At 29.0% G+C, this 25027-nt stretch overlaps 1 protein-coding gene across 2 annotated transcripts in view; it reads left to right on the top strand.

Annotated features, from left to right (window-relative positions):
- Positions 1-25027, top strand: part of LOC123301842 (thyroid receptor-interacting protein 6) — a 303615-nt gene that overhangs the window by 180959 nt on the left and 97629 nt on the right. For both annotated transcript variants that reach the window (XM_044884771.1, XM_044884765.1), the window contains exon 4: positions 13658-14048. In XM_044884771.1, coding sequence (XP_044740706.1) covers positions 13658-13952 — 295 coding nt within the window. In that variant the 3' untranslated portion in view covers positions 13953-14048. The remainder of the gene's footprint in view (positions 1-13657; positions 14049-25027) is intronic.

Genomic DNA, 25027 nt, shown 5'->3' with positions numbered 1-25027 from the left:
AGCTCCGATTGACTTGAATATGACAGTATGTAGATAAGAACCCCAGAAGCAAAAGTTTTATGGTGTCTAGTGGAGCATTTACTTAGGGGATGGCAAAATTAATTTTGCAAATGACAAAAAGAATCGATAGAAGGATGATTTCTCAACAAAAAGTGTCATTGTAACGTTTTTTGAAAAGTCAATATTTTCTGCGTTATTGTCTATTGAAATTCGCCGTTTTTCCCCGCATTAGTTTTCGTCTTAAAAAAATTAACAATATACGAAAAGCAGCTTTCTACAGAAAATAAAGCATATAAAAAAAGCAAAAGATTGATGTATTATTTTATTCATTTTGGTGCGATATTTGTTGAGATAGCTGGTTGAAGACTACCTTTTCAACTAAAATCATTTTGTATATCAAACGATATATATGAATACTAACCGAAACTATTATAATATTAATGTATTATGATATTTCCCAACTTTGGCTTATGTTATCAGTAGCCCTCGCCATGGTCTCACCTACCTCCACACTGGAATTCATGAAAATTGGTTCACCGGTTTATACGTGAAAACGTAACAGATAAACAAGTTTGCGCTTAAATGATAACTGTGGAACCCAAATACACGATCGTGTTAAATAAACAAAATAAAGAATTGCAGATTCTTGGAAAAAATATGTCATAAAATATTCGTCCCAAAATATGTGTCAACTATAACTGAAAATTTTATTTAATGAAGATTCTAGCCACTCAAAGTGATCAAAACAGAAATTTTGATTTAGTGAAACATCATTCAAATCAACTGTGACGGAACTATTTCTACGGATATATTTTTATAAATTCTATATATTAAATAAGTTTCACTGTATATTGATATAGGTAGAAGATATATGGACAGGTCCGTGTAGGTAACGATAATATCGAAACACATACTACTCCACTCATATAGAGATATTGTCTCGACCCAAACAAGAGGTATCATAATATGTAGTTATAAGTTTGTGTACCTTATTGCTTTAGTCGTCTTGTTTCGACTACACACACATACACACATACTTACGTATCACACTCTTGGAGGCTAACATTATATGTTATGGATGTGATGCTTCTTTTAGAGATGGACATCTCAATGCCGAAAATAGGATTGCCGGATAACTTTGATGCTTTATAATTTTTGTGACTAAAAGTTTTTTAAAATAATCTATGTACGATGTATTATAATAAAGTTAAAGTAAGTTTAAAGTACAGTGAAATTATTAGTAGTAGAAAACTGCCCCGAGATTCTATAAACATACCATTTCCCCTGTGTTAGTTATACTAAAATTTAAACGCAAAAACAAGTTAAAGCGACGGAATAAGCATCTTTCTGTAGTAGTTCTGTTTGCAATAAATCAATTAAGTTTTTCGTTGGCACAGTGCGAAACCAACGGCAAGGTTTGAAGTCAGGTCAAAGGCTGTCTTATTGTCCAAGAGAAACGACAAAAGCTGATATTAAGGGAAAGTTAAATGAAGGCAATGAATTAAGGGAATTTTTATTTACCATCACATAGTAAACAAATTTTAAATTACCATCACATAGTAGACAGCAAATAAGTATAGTCAAAATGCAAAAACAGGGAGACCGTTTAGCTTAGATCGTGGGTTGTATATTATTTATTTAATTTCGTTTCTACATCCCTATATATTATCACTGTGAAAAGATTTAATTGAAGCTCTACAATTATATCGCTCAAACATCAGAGTAACACATGAACTATAATTTATAAAGATATATTAAAATAATAATAATTATAATAATATAAATTTAGTCCGACATTTCACAGCGCCATTTATGAGCATCATTTTGAACCACGAATTAAATATTTCTGTAGAACTGGCAAACATTACTTATTATTATACAATTCAGAACCATCTGTTCCAATATACTAAATAAATTATGACTATTTTACCTTTCCAAAAAAATGAAAATTGTACATATATTTTATCTGTGTAAAACATTCCCTACCCCTATTTCGAGTATTATGGAAGGGGTATAAGTGAGAGCACGGGAAGTGAAGACTCTAACGTGGTGTTCTTTACCAGTCTTCTTAAACCCAGCGAAGTGATTGTATATCAAGAAAGTATATTATATTGATTTGTATAATTTGCCACACTTAGTGAATGGCAAAGTTTACAAAACCGAATTTGTTTCCAAAAATGAAAAAACATTTTTTTTAAATTAGCCGCGTTTTTATTATGAATGAATTGTGAATTTCCTTTCCTATTAATCATCACTAAAAATTCAACCAGATAACCAGGTACGTATCCCCACCCCCATCTTTATAATGATCTAATAATAATTGAGACATAAGGGAACCCTTATATTTTTAAGGAATAAAAACTTTTGAATTGAGAGACACGAGACGCAGAGCACGGAGAATGTAGATTTCCAGTAAATACATATATGGTGGCTGGTAGTCTCGTTGTTGTAGGTACGTGTAGTAATATGATCGTTACCTGGCAGCATTACCAATATATACATCGATATACATACACACACTTACACATACATATGTTATACTATATGTGTATATAATAGCGTCGGTGATTGACGTCCCCTGTAGGCGTCGCTTTAATTAAATTATGAACACGGCCACCACAACCACCTGTATCATCTATCCACATCTGTGTTGTATTCACTATCTCTTTTATATTCACTTATATTGGACTAATATCTCTATCTCATACATTGTGTACTGTGTAGTACCCCTGTGTATCCTTTCTAGTGGGTGACCCAAAATTAACGCAAGATGTAATTTTGATAGAAAACACAGGTTTTTAATTAAAAGTTAATATTAATATGTTTTTTATTGTTTCATAAAATAAACACCATAGGCTCATGTATGGCTTATGAGTTCGAAGGCTTTGCGTGAACATGTGAATACTTTCTCCAAATTTTTTATTATTGTCACTGAACATTGATATTGCTCTTAGTTTTTATCTTCAAAGCGTAATAGGTCGCAGGTTTATCTGCTGTGTTTTGATGAAATAGTATATACTTTGATGAAAGTTGTATAAATAATTTTGAAAATGAACATATTTATCATATACCATCATATACGCTGTTAGTTTAAAACAGCGTATACCCATCTTCTGGTAATTTTGGAAATTACATAGAATTTTTCATTATTCAAATACAAATGTTTTTATTTTTAATAAATCAATTTTTCGCGACGCGCAAGATAACCAGTTTTCAATTACACATAAAAATATTGTATGAAAATTATTTTTATTTAATGTGCTTAAAGGTAGGCTTCTAGTTTAGACAAGATATCTTTGCAAATTTAAGAGACGTGTCGAAAAATATAAAACCTGTGCCAAAGAAAAAAATATCTTTTTTAACAACAATATCATCTTTGCTTTAAAAAATAGTATAACTTATTTGAGAGTGGCTTTTCTGGTTTCCGAACATGGGCAAATTTGAAAACCAGTTGGAAAGTGTCAAGTAAGTAAGAATTATAGCAACCAAAGCTATGTAAGATTTGAGCAACTATAGCCGTGGCCTATTAAAGCCTATTGACTCGGATCAAGTTTGTTTTACGCATTTTAGTCTCCCAATAAATAAATTTAATGGATAAAAATCTGTCTATATTCTTTGACTTACATTCAACAAATAAATAATAAAGGCTTTTGGTTAACTATTTCTATAGCTTTCGCTGAAAAAGTTCGTCAAGTTTGTTTACTATCTGCAGATTTTACTATTACAGTACTATGCAAATACCATGGTATGGGCGATCACACATGGCGTAAAATTGAAAGTTAGCGAAAATTTTAGGACTCCATTTGTGATGCAATCTCTCTATTTACGTTTTGTAGGTATAGTATAGTCCTACTAAATGGATACCTCTATATAATATTCGTACATATATGTGTAATGTAACAGTTATAATTGAAAATACACTTTTATCTTTATTCAATTAATTCAATAATAATTGATTGTGTTTTTTGTTTTAATAGTTTGAGTTTATATTTGTAAATTATTATTTCTCTAATGTCGGACATTTTTTTAAGATAATCTATAATGATAATTCGATGTTTTCCAAATGACTAAAACTAATCAATTAGCAATAGTGATGAGAAAATAAGTAATTATCTAGAAATCCTTTTATCGGTTTTTTCATTATGATTTATCGAGCTTAACTCATAGAAGATATTATCAAATTTAAAAAAAATATATATTTCTGGCCATTTTGTGTGATATTTCAACTCGTATAAATTATAGTAAAACTTACGATAGAAACATTGTATCAACTAAATATCAATCGAAGTTTCACATCACATTGTTTGTTTTTGTACACAAATTGTTTAAGTTTAACATTCGGCCATCCTTGATTAAAAACTCTTTTATTTGCGAAAGCTCTAATAGACTATATTATATTCGCACAATAGATTAAAAACCTGAGCCTCACATGAACATGATAAAGCAGGGATTGGATACTTAGGTATTGTGCTTGGGATTTGAAAATGCGAAAGCCAAAATAAAGAATTCACAAGTAATAGATAAAATCAATATCCAGACTCTCATTAAGTTTAACAAGATACTAGACACCTGAATTTGTACTGCCTGAAAATTTTGATTTTAAACTTATCAGTACTGAGACTGTAGACACATGACCAAGACAAGAATCAGTCACTTATCAATTTATTGTGACTAGAAAATTTCCCAGTATAGGAAAGGAAGTTATTATAATGGGTCCGATTTTTGAAATCGAAATTTTCAACATGTCTTTACGTTTCAAGGCAATAACAAAAATGTCTGTGCTTGCGTGTACGCATATACCGTACGCACCCTGATTGATATGGTGGAGCAAACAAAAAATTATATCGACTTCGTTGAGATGTCGATCGAAACGTATTAACGGCAATATGATCCGAATTTATTTTTTTTTTATAATTCTTATTTATACCGGAAAGCTATTTTTGTGGACCTCAAGGATCGCACCAGACCCACCCCCTGGCTTGCTTTTTTTTGGTCTCAAGTAAATAATTGCTTATATCATAAATGCTTTTTTTCTATTAATTTTCCTTTACTTGTTTAAAGCCACAAGTGTTATTTATTTTCGAAACTATGAACATTTATTCTAAAAAACCCGTTTTATTTTAATAATTATTTTTTTGCCCATTTGGTCGGGAAAAATAAATTGATAAATTGATTAAAAAAAAAACAAATCTTTATGCTATTATATTTTTCAAAACTTTTTATTAATTTTTTTTGTTCATATAAAATACGAATATAAAATGTATAAAAAATAATTTATATCTGATTTCAATTAAAATATGCCTTCCATTAAATTAAACAAAAAAAAAAAAAAAATATATATATAACAAGCATCGAATCAGAGAGTGAAGATTGCTTATTCATTTGTTTTAATGAGATAATTATGTGTAAACAGGATTTTCAAATAATAACAATAATAATAATATTAATAATATTATTATTTATTAATAATATAATCAGAAAAGATAAAAATAGAATTACGAATAATCATTATTTTAAATTAATTAAATATTTATTTAGGTATTCAAGTGGAATGTTGTCGTTTTAATTTTCTGTTCTTAAATAATAATAATATTAACAATAAATAATTATTACTCTTCATAAGAGATATACGGTTATTTTTTTGCAATCATTATTCAATCGAAGCATTTCATTGGAAAATTTAACAGATATTGATTTGATAAAAAACATATTTATATAATTCAAAGTGATCTAGAAAATTGGGGCGAAATGGAATTGTATTTTGAAATATCATATAGATAATTTTTCGTCTCTTTTATCAGATTTCTCTTCCTGGGTCTTTCTGCAACCCATGGAAAGAACACGTCACTGTTTGTGGATCCCTCTCCCCGATTACTATTCTTAAATTTTAATTTTTGGTCACGCTAAGCCATACCCCTCCTTACCCTCTCTTTCGTTACGTATTTTATGAATGGTCACTTGAATATTAACGTCAGCATCTAGAAAATTAATAAATCTTGTATGAGATTATTTTATTTTTATTTTTACTGTATATTAATCCAAGAAAACAATAAAATGTAGAGTTATTTTTTCAAAAACAATATTCGGTAAAATGGTTTTCTTAATAATATTTTTCCTAGAATAAAGGAATAAAAAAATAACATTTAAGTTAACATATAGGATGTATTTCAATTTATGCCACATATTTTAAAGATTCATTTCCCTATATCAAGCTAAAATTTTTAATATAAAACAAGTCTCGTAACATTTAAATAAAGACTTGAATATTTAAATAAAACATGATGAAAAAATTTTTCGAACCTAGAGCTTTTACCGATCGATATTTGATATTTTTGAAATTTCAAAAAACTATTTTGTCTTGAAATTCTGTATCTCAGAAATGTTGTAGATGGGAGTATGTTTGAATTTTACATCATATTTTTGAAAAACAATCACCGTTATTGTGTTACTCCTTCTTTTTAAACTGTTTAGTTATCATTTCTTGCACTTTATCCTTCTCGAAAGTTTTGTTACTGAAATATTGTGATTGAAAAATTAAACTGTAGAATGCATTTTTGACAAAACTTAACATTTAATTTATATGATTCTCAAATACAGCAGTTGAATAAATATGGTGGGAGCACAAATAAATGCACATACTGATAAGATATTTCGCAATTTAACTGCATTTCCACCATTGATTGAACATGTCTATACAACTAATTATTAACTTATGTTATATTTTATTATAAATTAATATTTCCCCGATAAAATATTACATGGAAAAATTTGGTTTCGCATTACGGGAAATTCGTAGAATCATAGGAAATGTTTTTACAATATAAAGGAAATTCCCAAGTCTCTAATTAATAGTAATAAACATTTTGTTATTTTTATTTTCTTGGATAATCCAGATGTCCAATAAAAGTTGTTATAAAAATTATACATACTTCAATTCTAAAAATTGTTTTTCAGTTTATTATGTACTTTTCATTCAAATAATTGTTAAAATCCTGAAAACCGTATTTGAAACTGTTTTTGTTAAATTTTAACGCTTATATAAAAAAAAATCTAAAAGTGAAAGTTCTTCTAATCGAAAAAACTATCAAATCGGTTTGGTATGAAGTTAATCGTAATAAACCAATAACTTAAACTTTCTTACCAAACGGTAACGGAACCTTTCATCTCTTATAGTTTCCGTGAAAATTTCTAAAAATTTTAGGACTACAGGTAATGATCGCATAATTTAGTTTCCAGAAGGTAAAGTTCTCCAAAACTATGAAATACAGATGGTTGCTAATTTTTATGCCCTTTTGAGCTATTGGTGTACAGTGCCTTATGTCATACCATACCATAATATTAAAAGGGTAAAAGGGGCTGATTTCCAAAGTTAGAAGGTTGAAAATTTGTGGGAAGCTCCTAATAGGTTTATTGCTTCTAATGTCATATCAAGCTGATCTGATAATTGTAAAAACATAAATTTGTCGATTTGTTTTTTGGAATGTATATATACTTCGAATTTGGATAAATAACTTCGTTGAAAACAAAAAATCAAACTCAAAACTTTTGAAATTTTAGTCGGCAAAAATGCAAAAAGGGTTAATTTGTTGATATGAGAAGATGCAAAACGGGGATAGAAAATTGTGTGGAATCATTTGCCGTGTTTTTATTTGACACACCGCCTTGATATTAAAAATAGGCACAATACTAGATCGAAAAGAACTTTAAAAAGTGATAATTTGAAATACATCCTATATAAGATTATGTTAATTTTCAGACAATTTATAAAAATACAAATCCAAAAGAGAAATAAAATAATATTTATTGGGTGTTATAATAAATTTGTTCTAAATATTATAAAATTATACATAACTTTCTTCTTTTATACATTATTATCAAATATTAAATTTTATCAGTTGATTTAACAATGAACTTATTATTATAAGTAACATGTATTATTGATATATCACAATTTTTATATAAAAAAAAAGAAGTATATATCACCCTTAAAACTCGTCGTGTTTTTTTTATCATTCACCCATTTTTTCATAAAATACGAAAGAAAGGGGATTAGATGTGTATATAATATATAAGGTGTTCCGTTTTATTTGAGTCTAACCTGAAACATGAAAAAAAAAGAAGTTTAAAAACAAAAATTTTATACAAAATTTGTAGAGCTTAACAAGATTTACTAAGTCATTATTATGTGGTCAACCTAGAGATATTTTTAGGTTATTAACGATAAAGAAAACATTTTTTCGAAAAACGGATAAATTCAGCAAAAATTTTAAGCAAAATTCTTGATATTCTTCTCATACTTTCTATTTTCAACCCTCGAGCTAAAAAAGGGGGTGTTCTAAGTTTGATCGCTATATGGGCCTGTCTGTCTGTCTGTCTGTCTGTGGCATCGTAGCGCTTAAACGGGTGAACCGATTTTGATTTTTTTTTGTTTCGTTTGAAAGGTCATCAATAAATGACCTTTTTTTTCTTTTTCGGGAGTTCCATTTGCGAACTGCAAGTTACTCCTGAAAGAGGATATTCTCTAAAAGGCCAATCTTAGATGGAGGGAAGAACGTACTTGTGGTACTACAAGACAGATATGGTCTGAGTACAATTGCAGGCGTTCCAAAGTTCTCATATCACTTCCAAGGGCCTCTGTTCGCCAAGTTGTTGCGGCTATCACAGGACACTGGTTGGGCGGCAAGCATGATGAACGCTTAGGCCTGACAGTGTATCACGACCGCTGCAGAAGCTGTCACAGTGGTGACGAGGAGGAGACAATGTCTCATCTTCTCCAGCCTCTCTTTGACGACCTCTCCAACCTAAAGTCAGTCGACGTCAAAGCCCTCCTGCTGTTCTTAAACAGCTCCAAACGGTTCATGGAGTAGTGGCCGGGGATGGGCCAACCCATTTACGGTTTCACAACGGACCTTATGGTTTAAGTGTGTCCCACCCCAGGACAGCCACTCTAATCTAACCTAACTTAACCTTGAAGGGTAATTCAATAGCGAGTGTTCTATGTTTCAAGTGCGAGTTTAGGGTTCCGTACCCGAAAAAACTAATAAATTGTAATAAAGTGATCATCAAAATCGGGTCAGATGGGAAAAGGCTTAAAGGAAATAGGCAATTTAATGGAGAGTGTTCTTAGATATGTTTCAAGTGCTAGTTTAGGGTTCCGTAACCGAAAAATATGCCCGGGTTTTTTTAAATTTTGTTAATTTCATTTGTATGGTACTAGCTATTTTTTATATGAGGCCACTTTTAAAGTTATTTGGGTTAAAATTTCTTATTTTAGTAGAATAGTTCCAATTTTTATTAACATGTTCCAATATTTGAGATCAATAAAACAAAAAAGAAAAATTTTTTAAAAGATTTTTGCTGCATGTATTCGTTCAAAAACATGTATCGAACCAAAGTTTTAGGACTGGTTATGAAGAACAACTTTTCAACTTATGATTCTATCTCTTATCGTAACCTCGTAAGTCCTAAGTCAAACACATAATACTTACTAGTCCAAAGTTTATAGGCCTAAAATTTTTATTTTATGCTTTTTTTTAAATTTTTTTTTTCGAGTTGCAATTCAGTCTCAAGTTAAATAGAACTTCCTGTATAGTAACAACAACATTGAGTAGAGTTGCGATCGGTGGCGGTGAGTGGCGAAAGGGGAGAAATGATAAATACATGTCGATAATAGCTTATTTATGTGTATACTTATGTATATAAAGTATCATATTTATAAGTACTGTGTGTGTCAATAATAGTTATAATAATTATCTTAATGGCTTTGAATTACACAGTTTATTTGATGTTTTAGTGAAGAGTGGATTAATTGCCCTCCGGAAGACCTAAAGATTTTTTTAATATCTACCTTAATAATAATTTTTTTTGTCTGCTATTTTGGGCACCATTGATGTCATAAAAGCAGGAACGCATTTCAGCAATTTGTAGATGATTCCCAAAGAGAAAAACCTCCTTTTTCGACTCTTTTTATGGTTTTGAACTTCTGTAAACCATCTACAAATTGATCAATATGAATGAAGAAAGGGTAAATTTCATATGTGATTTTTGCGGGTGTCGATTTTCTAACCAATTCTCTTTCTACGTTTTTTATTTTCGAAAATTTACGATGCAGTATTGATCTTTTGTGTCGTGCTGAGTTTATGAAAGTTAACTTTTTCGACAAACTTTTTTGATTTGTCGTATGTGTTAAAAGGAAGTTAATGAAATTTGATATAATATAAAATAAAAAATGGAGTAAAAAAACTCATTTTGAAATCATTTCCATATTTACGAATTAGCATCGATTTTTCACGTTTATAGAAGATTCTAATTTTGTAGGTACGTTTGAATAATTATTATTTTTCAATCCATTTATTTTGTTACATCTTGTACCTTAACAAGAAGTTACACTTGATGGAAATTATTTTATATTTAACAAAGTGTACATCGAATGAACTTCACTTCATAAATACATTTTATTATGATATTTGAAAAAGTGATATCATTCTCATTAAAACTTACTATTCAAACGTGATCATTTCTGCAAATTGGTAAGGCAAGTATTTATATACCAATTAAAGAACTTTAAATGAAAGAATATTTTCCTTGTTAATGTTGCTTCTAATAGTCGACAGAAAATTCGGATGGTTTACACTAAATGCAAAATTTTTCTTGGTATACCGATTTCCGAATGCACATCCAGCGATTCACTTTTATATTATAGATATGCATTTTCTTTAGCTTATGTACAACATTTGATAGATTTAAGTGTTTACATTTCAAAGTATATTGATGAAATCCACACAGGTACACTGTGTCCAGGTCCTTAAAACATAACAATTTTCGAGTGTAATATCATTCCTTTATATTATTAGATTATTAGTTATATGTACTGAAAACGGATACACTACAACATTGAAATTTACTATTGATTGTAGATAGAATTTATTTATAATTGACAAAAAACATTTCCTGCCCTCTCGTTCGCGATGACTGAAATGTCAGTCAAGTGCATTTTTACCTGTTCTGAGATCCAAACTTTCCATTTCCAGAATTTTTGAAAGAAATCTAGACATCGAAATTGAAAATAAACTAGGCGGAAATAAAGTTTTACACCATTAAAATGGTGGCTTACAAAATGGAAGTCAAAAAAATTTCACGGTTATCTGACATTAGAACCAAAAAGATAAGGTCTTAAAGTCAAGAATCCGAATATTTCTTAATTTGAGCTTTAGAATCTCATTAACTAAAAAAGCTCGAATAATTGAAACAAATTCTGGTGTATTTTTTTATTTTTATATTGTTTAATTTTGTAAAATATTTTTAAATTAAAAAGTAGAACATTTGTGTTATTATTCCAAGTAATTAAATAAAAGTCCTAATTAAATTGCTTTCTGTATACTTGTACTTTATTTGTAATAAAATGTATCACAAGAAGCGCTACTATCTATTTCATATAAACGTAATATATATATACATGATAAAAATATTAATAATAAATTTTAGTAAATTAACTATTAATTTATTTAATTAATAATAAAGTTTTCTTTGAAAACTTTTAATATCATGTTGTATAATATACAACTTTATTAGGTAAAATGTTCTATATATTATATTATTACTATGAGTGGGTACCCTTATTTACTCAAGATGGTAGGTAAAAAGTAGTAGGTATAGTTTCAATTAAGTTGAGGTGATGTTGATACATACACAAAACTTTTTTAATTATTTATGAAATAAATCAATCATTACACTGTCTATGTACATTGGATATGTTTTTTATACAGTAATATCTCGACTCACCCTACACCGAATTACGCGGATATGGAGCTAAGTAATTTTTAAAATCTGGTGATTTGGTAATTCGTTCCTTGTTGAGTCTCACGCAACTCTCGATTGTTTACTCCCCTCACACTTTTGTTCAACTTACTTGTTGTTGTTGCGTTATTAATTTGTGTGTTTTTTAATATCTTCTTCAGAGACTTTAAAAATTTTTATAAATATATATTGTGATCTTGAAAACTTTAATTTCAATTGTCGTACTCAAGTTTTTTCCAAAGCCTCGGTGATCCTTTGGATGATACTAGCAAAAGTCCGATTTTTTTTGTATTTTATTCGTCAAATGTAAGAGCCATTTTATAGATTATAAAGAGTATATGCTTGATAAAGGGAGTTTCAAAATGCTTTCATATAACATTTGATATGTTTGAAGAAAAGTTGTTTACTTATTCTTAGACCCCAAAAACTAGCGCTCTTAATTGAAAATTGATTTTTGAAGTTTGACTTTTGTATTGGAGTAGCTGTTAATATACCAATGTTCAATTAAAAGATTGTCCACTTGAGAGAGTCTCTTAGACTCTTGAGAGAGTTTCACCTATAATTTATTTAATTATAACTATTGATCTTAATAAACCTGCAGCTCCAATTCATTGATAGCTACACTATGCTTAGCCAGTCCGCTAAGTCCGTTAAACACACGCGCAAGCGTGTGTCCACCCCTTATTTAGCATTCACAATACCTGAATAATAATAAATAATTCCTCAATACTATTCAAATACTTGTTCACAATTCTGGATAAATATGAGGGAAGCGCAAATAAATACATAAGTACATTGTAAGGTTATATAATGCATTATTTATATGCCTTTCCACCATTTATTGCATTTAATATTTTGTCTATAATTTTTTAATGTTCCGCTAAACTTCCTTTACTTATTTCTTTCATTAGAACCTTCTCCTGACAATAATTAACAAAACAAAATAGACGTAGCGACATTGTATCATCCGTTCACGCGGGATGCGATGACCAAAGAAAATTGAGATTCATTTTTATATGTATTGATTTTTGTATTAGAACATTTAAAAAAAGTTGACTCGATTGATTTAGTACAAATATTTAGTTCCACTTAAGGTCCTCCCTTTGGCACCTTTGTTGTATGGATTTGTCTTTAAGGTATATAAATTAGATTTTTTCATTAAAGAAAGTAATTAATTTGTGTAAAACAAAAGAGGACAACTAGTTGCTTTTGTTTGAATAATTAATAATAATAATAATATAATTTAAGAGGTAACATGTGGCACACGATAGAGTAAGTAATTAAGGAAATGATTTTAATATTAAGTGATATTAAATATCACATTAATTGTAATAACTATCTAAGAAATAATATATCACACGATTAGCATTTATAATGCCAAATTCACATTACGAATCGATAACGGGTGTGCATACTTTCTGAACTACGGCCTAATACGTGTTTTGCTAGACGCAAAAACATTCACCAATAAAACAAATCGTTCTAAAACAAATTATTTTATGTTATGTCAAAATATTTGACCAATGTGTAACGTAATTAAACAAAACGTATTGTTTAAAGCTCTTCAAAAATTTTATTTAATATTTCTCTTAGACAAAATGTTTTTTAACAACAATTTTTTTAAATAACCACAAAATATTTAAACTTGTATTGTCAGTCAAATAGTTTTATTTTTATCGTAAAATTTAATAGTTTTTTCAAATCAAATTATAATCCTTTTAGTCAAAAAATTAGGAAGAGGAGTAAGCTTTATGAGCATTACTTTCTTTACTATAAATAACACATATTCTATACTTATGTAGACAATATTCAGATACTTAAAGAACAATGTATAATATTTTGTTTTCTATGATTGTTACAGATTATTTGGAAATACTGGTGCATGTTCAGCATGTGGACAAACAATACCTGCTAGTGAATTTGTAATGCGAACAGGTGTACCGCAACAACCTGGCGCACCACCGCAACATCATGTATTTCATTTAAAATGTTTTGCGTGCAGTCAATGTGGTGCACATTTAGTACCAGGTGATCGTTATTATATGTTATCGGGTAAATTAGTATGCGAACAGGACTGGCATAAATTACTTAAAACAAATACAACGGGTACTGTACGTAAAGGTAAAGTGGGTCGACCTAGGCGGAGCAGAGACTGAGTCATAGTGCAACAATCAACACAAGAGTCACCACACACATTACAGCATTGTAATAACAATGTTATTACAACACCATTGCCAATTATACATCATCAGGTAGGCATTCCATTTTTATTTCATGTAGATTTTTATTTCACTTCTATTCCAAGAGCCCAGTACACAATTTAGAGCACTGATTTAATTCATCATGCAAGTTATTATAGGGAATGATTAATCTCGGTGGCATTCACGGGTGGGACAGGTACTGCGCAAGATAAACGTTAGGTACAATATATGTGTTAAAAAATATTATTGATACAGCATGAAATAACAAAAAATATAGTTTAGTATCAATAATAAGCGTAGGGACCCCTAACAGGACCACCCCAATAATACTTTTTTAGCTTACTTTTACCTTACACAGTACTTGTCCCACCTGTGAATGTCACCGAGATTAATTATTCCCTATACAACTATCATAGACAATGCTTTTAAACCATATAATTTGATGCATCAAATCCGTGAACTTAAATGTTTTATGGGCTCTTATACCATTATATTAGTTTCAAATATTTTAAGTGCCCTCGATTATTTGTTAGGCGAAGTCATCAAGTTTATTCTGTAATGAAAATTCTCCAAGCATTAGCCGTCAATATATGGCAAGTAAATGACTTGAGACGGCGGAGTGTTTTCTAAAAGTTTTTTATCACTCGAATATGTTTACCATTTTCGACCATGTGTTACAAAAAAGTTACAATAAGAATTGACTAACTTAAAGATACTTGCATTTAATTATTTCAAGTTATATTTGTAATGTATGCATGTATGTAGTTTTATGCAGTAAATTTTTTATTCCCTCTGAAGGTTTAAAGTTATATTATGTGAAAGAGTGTACGATTCTTTCACATAATATAACTTTAAACCTTCAGGGGAAATAAAAAATTTACTGCATTAACTATTATGATTTTCGACACAGAGAGTCTGATTGCTTATATCCACGAATTTTGCAAAAAACTTTTATCGTAAAGTTTATGCCTTCCTTATGGTGCTGCTAACTTGTAAGCATCTCTTTTTTCATACAATGTACAAACCTAGCCGGCTAACTACTTTTTAATAGCTAATCGAAACTTCCAGTTATCCCGGATAAAAATTGAGACCAAATTTTCGTTAAATATTAAAACCTAAAAATAAAATAATTTAAAAAAATTGTCTGGCTACTTAAAAAATTTCTATTTTTGACACGAAACTTTCAAACTCTTTTTGCTTGAAACAGGCTCCGAAAAGTTAAATTTTAGAGTCAAGAACCGATGAAGTAAGACAAAATTTTGTTGATTAGTTAGGAAAGTCGGCGTGGCGTGTATAATGTATACATTTTGTCTTTTTTGTATATTATCTTTTTATACCATGTATATATGAAATATACATAGTATTATAAGTTTAGTCCCAAGTTTTGTACCATGTATATATGAAATATACATAGTATTATAAGTTTAGTCCCAAGTTTGTAACGCCTAAAAATATTGATGCTACAAAAAAAAAATTGGTATAGGTGTTCATAAAATCACCTAATTAATCCATTTCCGGTTGTCCGTCCGTCCGGCCGTCCGTCTGTGGTCACGATTACTCAAAAACGAAAAGAGATATCAAGCTGAAATTTTTACAGCGTGCTAAGGACGTAAAAGGTGAGGTCAAGTTCGTAAATGAGCAACATGGGTCAATTGGGTCATGGGTCCGTAGTACCCATCTTGTAAACCGTTAGAGATAGAATAAAAGTTTAAATGTAAAAAATGTTCCTTACAAAAAAATAAACAACTTTTGTTTGAAACATTTTTTTGTAAACATCACTGTTTACCCACGAGGGCGTTAATTAGGTACAAATTTTATAGTATGTATTAATATAGGAATATCAAAGTGAATAATATCTTTTGTTATTTACATGGCGTCAAAAAAAACAAACGATTGCGCATCAACACTTGCGCATTATATGAGAATATCAGTTAAATATGTCAGATATGTATGTATGTGAAATGTGACAGAGTTATCAACACTGCCTATACATGGTATTTCAACAATTAACTCAGTCAATTGTTTGTTTTCACTTGTTTAAATATAAAACGACGCTTATTAGATATGTAGGCTTTTCCATTAATAAATTGTTGATATTTGGATACACTTCTCTCAAAAATGATATAATATAGTATAATTTCCCAAAAAACTTTCATTTTCAATTAAAAAACATAGGTACTACTTAGAATGATTACAAAATGTTCGAATGATGGTTAATAATAAAAATAAAAGACATAAATATTTATTAGAAATAATCTTGCACACCTTACTAAAATAGTGAACTAGTACTTAAAAATAATAAATTATTATTGCAATAAAGAATATTAAAATATATCTGTCTAATTGGATAAGATAACTTGCGGTGGAGAACTAAATTTGCGAATACACGTCGAAATTTGGCACATTTCTATAAATAACTTATAAATCGAGCTTTTTAATTGGAATTATTTGACAAAAAATAATGAAAGCTTATGATAATCTAATACAAATTTACTGTTAATTAAAAAGCAAAAAAAAACAGCAAAAAGTAAACGGAAGCATTAATATAAAACACATTTAAAATTGTTGTTGTGAATTAATAAAAACTTTGTTATTTAAACTGTTTATAAAAAAAAGCTTCTTTTTTTAAATAAAATTAATTTGCACAGAAAAAAATTAAATAAATATTTAAAAGAGATAATTTCACTACGACCATCTAAAACCATTTGATAAATAACAAAAAAAAATACGTCGTCCGTCGCTTCGTTCTTCTAAATGAACGTCAGTAAACCTGTAGGAAGGACGCTAGTGAATACGGCGGTCATTGGTAGAGTACTTTATAGAAGCATTAAGGCATTGTAAGTGAATATAACGTCTAACGATTCAACATGTTATATGTATTTAAAAAAAATAGAGTTAGAAGGACTATGAGCCATTGCTATATTTCTACCTCAAAGAAAATGTCTTCTTTGTTATGATCCGTAGATATTGCCACTCGAAATTATAGTGTTTAATCTTCTTAGGAAAAAATTAAATATTTCCTAAAAAGGGCAGTTGTTTTTGATTATCCCTAATTTTTTGAGGTTAAGATTGAAGACGGTAGGGTATATTTTTCTGTAATTATACCTTGTGATTATACAGGATGGGTTCTTCTGATAGAATATATTTATTTATTTTTTATTTATATTTTTCAGATTTCTTATCTGTAAAGGGAAAACGTATATGGGCTATAATAGTTATGATTAATAAACATACAACTGCAAATACTATTACAAACCTTAGAAGTTGGCATGAAATTTTCCCGAACTACTTTTGTTGCTCCAAATGAAGTCATTTGGAAGCAGTCGTTTTGTTTTGCTTTCCCGGAACCCCTTTAATAACACTTAAACTTTATGGTATGGTATATTAAAATTCAAATTGACTTTTAATTATTATTTCGAATCTTCTGTATGGGAATATAGAAAAGTGTTGTTTTTTGTTACTTTAAGGAATATTATAAAAAAAGAATTAGTTAAATCGGTTCAGCTGCTCTCGAAATTTTCGCTTAGCGAAAACACATTCAGCGATTAATTTTTATATTATAGATTTCATATGATTAAAAGAAGATGGGCAACTAAAAAACTATTTCTTAAAGGCTATTCATTAATTTACACAGGTCTCCTTTATGTTGTAGACCAACGCACGTTTAACGATTTTCTGTTTTTACTTGAATCGTTAGAGAATATAGTACATGTAGATGTGTGTTCCTTGCAACCATGTTTGTTGCTTTTGTAACTTCCTTTGATGTGATACACCACACCATACCACACGAATTAAAAACAAATGTTCAACTACACCTTAGGCACATAAAAATGTTAATCGGTGAAGGAAATAAGGTTATTTGTTTTGTTTTTTTTTTTTCGTTTTGTTTTTTGTGTTCTTGCTGTTGTGCTTAGCGCTTGATGATGATGCTAGTTTGAGTGTGCTTTTTCTCTTCTATAAGTAAGTAACAAATGTATTATTTTTAGAACAAAAAATACCTATATTGATACTTTGTCATCAGTTGAGGGAAGAAGATAGACAGATTATTTCTGTCTGTTATTCATTCGAATAGAAATTAAACTCTTAAAGAGGAAATGTTGTGTTTCTATTTTGTTGTTATTCAAAAGGTACTTTGTTACCTATAATAATTATATATTTATTGCAATTTATTGCCTCTTTTAGGATTCCGTAATTAGGCACATAGAATATATTATACCAAGCATGGGCGAGCTATTTTAAGTTGAAGTGACCATTGTTATAACTTTATTGTGTGTCATAAAGTCTATTGTGTGTCTCTTTATCCAAGTTCTCATTGTTGATAGAGGAGGAAGCGAGATAGGTATACGAATCTTCTACCTATCTCAATTTCTCTAATAGTAACGATAGGTAGAAAAAAAATGTTGTCTTTCTATCTTATTCGTATATCAGGTTGTGCCTGGTTAGGTTGCCACTGTCTTACTCGTATTTTAAGTGAGGAGTCTGAGGGACTTCTATGAGTCACATTGGCCCATGCCTGTAATATGCTCTAATCTTATGCAATTATTTATTGTTAAAAATATATTTTAGCACTATAAGAATAAAATTCTTTTTTTTTTTACAAATGTAATAAAATAAAACTTCTAAAGAAAATATAAGAACACGATAAAAGCTACTACTTCAAGTTTCAGTTTCACTGAAAAAGTACTTCAAAATGTTGATTTTGCTAATAAAAAGCCACCACAAATTTATTTGGAAAAATACACACACTTTCTTGCTAAAAACTTAAATTAAATTTTAAAACTTTTTTTTTAAACTGTCAAAAACACGGGCATCCAATTTGATGACATAAAATGGGTATCACTATACGAAATAACACATATAAGTTAGACAGATATTATTCATAGACATCTGATTATAATAAATACTTATCTATGTATATATTATATCCAGCTGTCTATACTGAACTAACTGATGGTCTATGACTCATATCGCTTATGGGTGGTTTAAGGAGGATTTAAAGTCGTAGATTAAAATTATTGTATAGCGAATGTCTTCTTTCAGTTAGATGGTTTCTCAGCCTAGCGACATCACTCATTTTTCATCTTGTATTCCCCAATTCTTGGACATCATTTGACTGTTGTACAATGTTCTTGTATATTATAGTATAACATAAATACAAAGAAAGAAGAAATCAAAAAAAAAATTGTACTATAGAACCCTTTCCGTCTTCCCTGATAAAAGACTTGATCAGTTTGTTTTTTGTGTTGATAAGTATGGTAAATGTGGATGGGGGAGTTTATATTTACTATAATTATTTGTTACAATTTAATTAGCACTTAAAAATGTGTGTTTTTATTCGTTGTCTTTTTTATTTAATAATTAATTAATTCGTTTTCCTGTTGTTAAACACAATATCTACGTTTGTTTTCCTGTGTTCTGTTTTACATAAAATTATCCAATTTTTTTGATCATCGTCATTTTTTTCAGCTGTTGTCCGTCGCATGTCGTGTGTGTGTATATGCTAATTGTAATATAAAAAAAAAGAACAAATTACAATAAAAAGTGTCGTGTGACCTTTATGCATGTTCTTTTAATTCGCTCTTGTAACATGCTACTCGTATGATGCTCTAAACCTGTGACGATAATGTTGTTAGATGCATTCAACTGTTTTAATTTTTTAAAAGAACGGAAGGAAGGATGGGTGTATTTGTTAATTCTTTGTTTTTATAACAGTTTTTACTTGATGTTTTTATGTTTTTAACAAGGTGCAGTTTTTGCTTTAACAAAATAAATGACCTTTCACATACTCCTTTTGATATTAACTGTCATACCTATCATCCTTTGCTTAGTTGATGATGAATTAACTAATATACTGATGAATTTCTAATTTAATTCTGGAAAATTTTACAGAATTTAACGTCAAACAAAGTACAGAAGCTTTCACTGACACAAATGATAGGCAACTTCTTCAAACCAATCTCGTTCATTTCATTTGAATAATTTTGCTGAAATCGAAAAATTTTAAAATCTATTGTAGGCAATAGCTTGGGAATTCCAGATTGGCGTAACGTCGCCACAGAAGAAGTTCTGCACTTTTTTTAACACAAATATTTACCACAATTTTTATGTTCCCCCATTTGTTGATGTTTATTTGAAGAGCACATTTTCTTGTAAGTACTTCTAGGCTTATACAGTTCCTTTTACTATTCATTTAACGCTTTGTTCTATTGCTGGTAATAAAATTCGGCAAGTTTGACCTATGATAGAATCATACCGAGCTAACCTTGCTTTTAAACCCCTGAAATAAAAAAAAAGGGATGTTATATGTTTGACCTCAATGTGTGTCTGTTTGTCTGTGGCATTGCAGTGCCTAAATGGATGAACGATTTGGAATGTTTTTGGCTTAGTTTGAAAGGTAATTTAATGGAGAATGTTTTTAGCTATGTTTCAAGTGCGAATTTTGGATTCCGTACTGGAAAAAACGAAATAATGGCGATGATCTTCCAAATCGGCTCACTTGTTACGGCTATTGTACCTCTTTTAAATCGCCAGTCGATTAATAATCCTTAAATTTTATCTTTTTCAAAAAAGTCATTTTCAGGGCCTTTGTAATATTTTGTGATTGGATCTGTTTACAGGCTTGTTCAATAAGATGCTACCACATAAATGAGAAATATGTCCAAAAAGATGACATCACTTAAATGTGAGAGGCACGTTGTTCAAAAAAGAGTTATCCATTAAATAGTGAGACACGTGTATTTTAAGAGCAAAGTATAAGAGAAAGTTTTTACTTTATATTAAGGCATTTTAAATAGAAAATGACTTTTATATTATATTCCTAAAATATATGTGTCATTCATTTAAATGGTATCATCTTTTTAGACAACTTGTCCCTCATTTACGCGGTAACATCTTATTGAACAACCCTGTATATTATTTTTTCACTTTCATTTCGTTTCGCCTATATGAATGAAATAATCATACTTATTCTTTAGTTATACCTAAATTTATAATTAGTAATGACAATTTCGTTAAAACGGAGACAATTACAAAGTTATTTTTTGTATTTCGTCTTTATTTTTCTTCTCATGTATTTGAAAGATTTTTTTTTAAACTTTCGTTATGTTAGAATGCAATTAGAAAATATTTATCAAGTTTTAATAGCATATATAATAATGTAATGTATTCGAAACTTCTAAAAAAGTTGGAGTTTACGTAAATCAGATGTATTTTTGATACTTATTTCAATTTTACATGTATATTGGGTCTCTCGAGATACCTGAATTATTTTACACTTAAAAATAAAAAATACAAAAAACATCATTTCAAATTTATGTATCTCTTTCTAACTGCGCATTAAATATCAACACACATTAAACACAAGGAAAGTAAGCAAAGCAAAGCACTTAACAACAAAAGTAACCAACTACCACTGACGACTACTCCCATATTATTTATTTGTTAAATTTTCAATTTCTCTTAACTAGAAGTAAATTATTAATTAACTTTGATACATCAAATGAAAATATGTAAACATTTTATAGAGTATATACACACATATACATTATATAGGATACAGTGGTTTTCCTCAGGCAATATACTCGGCTCTTTGGTTTATGTTTTGGTTCCTGATCCCCTGAAATTTACTTTTGTACCTACCTATACAATATTTACCAACCAACATTGTGTTAGATGTTATGTATGTATGTGTTACTTAATGCTTATGTAGCCATAACACAGTCAGCCTGCCAAGCCAGCCTTTGCTGTCCACTACAGATGTTGATAATGTTTCTTTGATATTAATTTGATTTTAATATGTTTAGAGATATTATGACGTTGTTGAGAGAATGGGAAGTGGTAAAAGGAGGGGACCGAAATTATTGTATTTTGTTATATAGAGTGCCCTAAAATTATGCTTTGTTATAGGATTTTATAGGAAGGTTTTTTGTTGCTATTATGGATGCATTAAAAAATGGTTTCCAATATTTTTGATTCAACATAAGTGATACATTTATCCGTTAGACAGTGGTCGTTACATGTACGATTGATTCAATGGTTCTAACTTAAAAAGTCAACAAGTCAGAATTTATCAGAATATGCAAAAAAAAGGATCTCAATTTTGAATCAAATTTTTTGTGGAAATCATGAAAATGTGTAGCTTAGAGAGCTTATATATCAGATTTATTTCTTGGTTGAAAATACACAATTTTTAATATGCTTAGTGCTACCAAATATATCTGATTTATATAAGTGTCGCATTTTTATTGACCGCTAGGTATATGCGCGCCTTCTAGGCAAGGAGGATTAGGATCGTTACATTCAATATTCGCCATTATACAATTTCATAAAATCAGTTATCATAAATATTTCTGTAGATACTAGATTTATAAAAAATTGATGAAGGCAAATATTGTTCAATTAATTTTTACAATTTTACCAATTATCAAAATCTCCAATTTCTGACTGCTACTGCGAATTCTTGTATTGGCAAAATGTCTTTTATATAACGAACAACCAAATGTTTTCAGTTTATATTAATTTATTTTCAAATTGGGTTGTTTATTCTTGGTCTCTGATTCGCTACTTTTCTCTCATACTGTATATTTCTAAACAAGCATATACTCGTCTTATCTCGACCCTGTTGGTAGATAAAAATAAAAAAACCTTTTGAGTACATTATCACATACAACTTTGTTTTTTACTCTTGAAATTTTTTTTTTGAACCCATGTTATTATTCAATTAATAGTTCAATAAAATTTCTTTTATGTGAAACAAGAAAGTCGATGTAAAATCCAACTTCATTAAAATTGTTGCTGTATGTTTGTTTATAATTTCAAAATGTCAATGCCGAAAATTAGTTAATAACTCATGAAAAATCGCAGTTTAAGGTACATTGCAATAGAAAGAAGTTGCATCAGTTTTTCATCACATTTTAATGAATCATAGATTTTTTTAAACTACCTAAGGTATTGTAAATAAGAATAGTTTGATCCTTCTTCGAAAATTCTCGCCTTTGGTAATTTTTATATTGTAGTTGAAAGTCATTTAAAAAAAAATTACATATTTATTTTTACCCACACATTCATATGTTGTACAGTTAAAGATGCTACACATAAAGGAAAATGAAAGAAACTGCTCGCATTTTGCTTAAACTTGGTGTCAAATATCATTAGTAACACATGAGTTAGTGACACAAATGTTTTTATTTGTTAATAAACAATAAATTGTTAATTCCATGGAACGGTTAATGTTAAAGTTGACTTAAAAAATTATTATAATCCTAATCAGTTATAAGTTGATGAATTGAAACACTTGTAGACAAAAATTTAATTAACACTTTTATTCATTAAGTATACTCAGTACAATATTTAGAATGCGACTGTGCTGAATATCATTGTATTACACAATGACCTGAGTATTCTGAATGGCTGTTATGGAAAACATTAAAACGTCGAATATATCTAAGATACATTGTTCATTTGATATAATTATTTAAAAAAATGCTCGGCCTACTTAAAATCTATTATAAAAATTAATAAATAAGCAACTTGAATTACGTATACGTTATTAATGCATAATTGTTTTCCATTATTTGACTAACACTTAACATTTACGTGATACAAGTTGCCTTTTTGAGTAAACTTTTTAAATATTGATCGTTTCATTGAATTAAAATTTATGGTTTATTAACAAAAATAAACATTTGCACCACTAATAAATATTAGGTTGAAGCTAAGAACTAAAGTTTTAAGGCACGTGTATGCGCAATAACATAGGGCTCAAGTTGATTTTAGCATTAAAAGACATGTATATTTTCCGTTAGAAGTTGGTTAGCTGCGCGGTATATAGATCGCTGTACCCTTCTCGATAACTAATATATCAACACCACAATTTATATCGATTATAGAGAACCTATAAATTTAATTCATTAATCAATGCAGCTGAAGTTAAAAAGAGATAAATAACCTAGAAAATTAATAGTCCAGACAATTGAAGAGATAATAAAAAACATTAATTAAAACTTAGAATAGAAAACTAATTGGAAGATTGCTTTGTTATTAGATAGACTCAATCATTGAGCTATCTATACAAATTGAAATTTTTAACACAGCTTTTCTTCTTAGTGAAATGATAATATTTTAATAACTTTCATAATAATTCCATAAATTGTTTTTAAATTAAATCCGTTGAAATCTATCATTACATATAAAAAGTTAAGAAAAAAATGCATTCATGATTGGACTAAATAATTAAACAAAATAATTGCTAAATAGAATACACAAATGCAATAAAATCTGAATATGCATGTTTGTAATTAAAAATGCATACGAATTAACGCCAGCTTATTTGAAATCCAATTTTACTCACTACGAAAATAGGTACTCCAAAGTTGTAATAATAAGTCGTAATGATTTTGGTATTTAGCAGGTGATTTCGTTATTAGTACATATCGTTGCCAGATGCAAAATAATTTATGATCTTAAAAACTATATATAAATACAGATTTTTAAATATACACCGTGTTCTGTTATTAACTGCAGAAACCTAACTTTTCAAAATAAGCTCATCAAGAGCAACAAAAAAACTCTTTTCCAAATTTCGATCTGAGCCTTAATTTGGGAGCTACAGGTATGACAAAAATTGATAAATTTGATTATTCATTGGCTGTCATTCGCTAACCAGTAACCAATGATAATCAGAAGATATTAGTAAATTTTTTTTAAATAATATTCAACTGAGGTAGGGATTTTTACAAATTATAACATAATTTGATTCGATTATATTATTTTGCAAAAACATTAAATTATTGTACGTAAACAAATAAACTATGTGACAATGGGTGTGGTTTGCTTGCTTAGGTCCAATGATAAATTGTTTACTTATAATTATTATTATTTTCTAAGAATAATAGAATAAAAATATTTAAATTATAAAAAGTGGGACAGTTTAATAATTTTTATACATTTTTTGTTTTTTATTATTCTGAGAAAATAATAATACTTATAAGTAAACAATTTATCATTGGACATAAACAAGCAAACCACACCCA

This window comes from Chrysoperla carnea, chromosome 1 (genome assembly GCF_905475395.1).
Source record: "Chrysoperla carnea chromosome 1, inChrCarn1.1, whole genome shotgun sequence".
Lineage (NCBI taxonomy): Eukaryota > Metazoa > Arthropoda > Insecta > Neuroptera > Chrysopidae > Chrysoperla > Chrysoperla carnea.
This window is presented reverse-complemented; position numbering and strand designations above follow the sequence as displayed.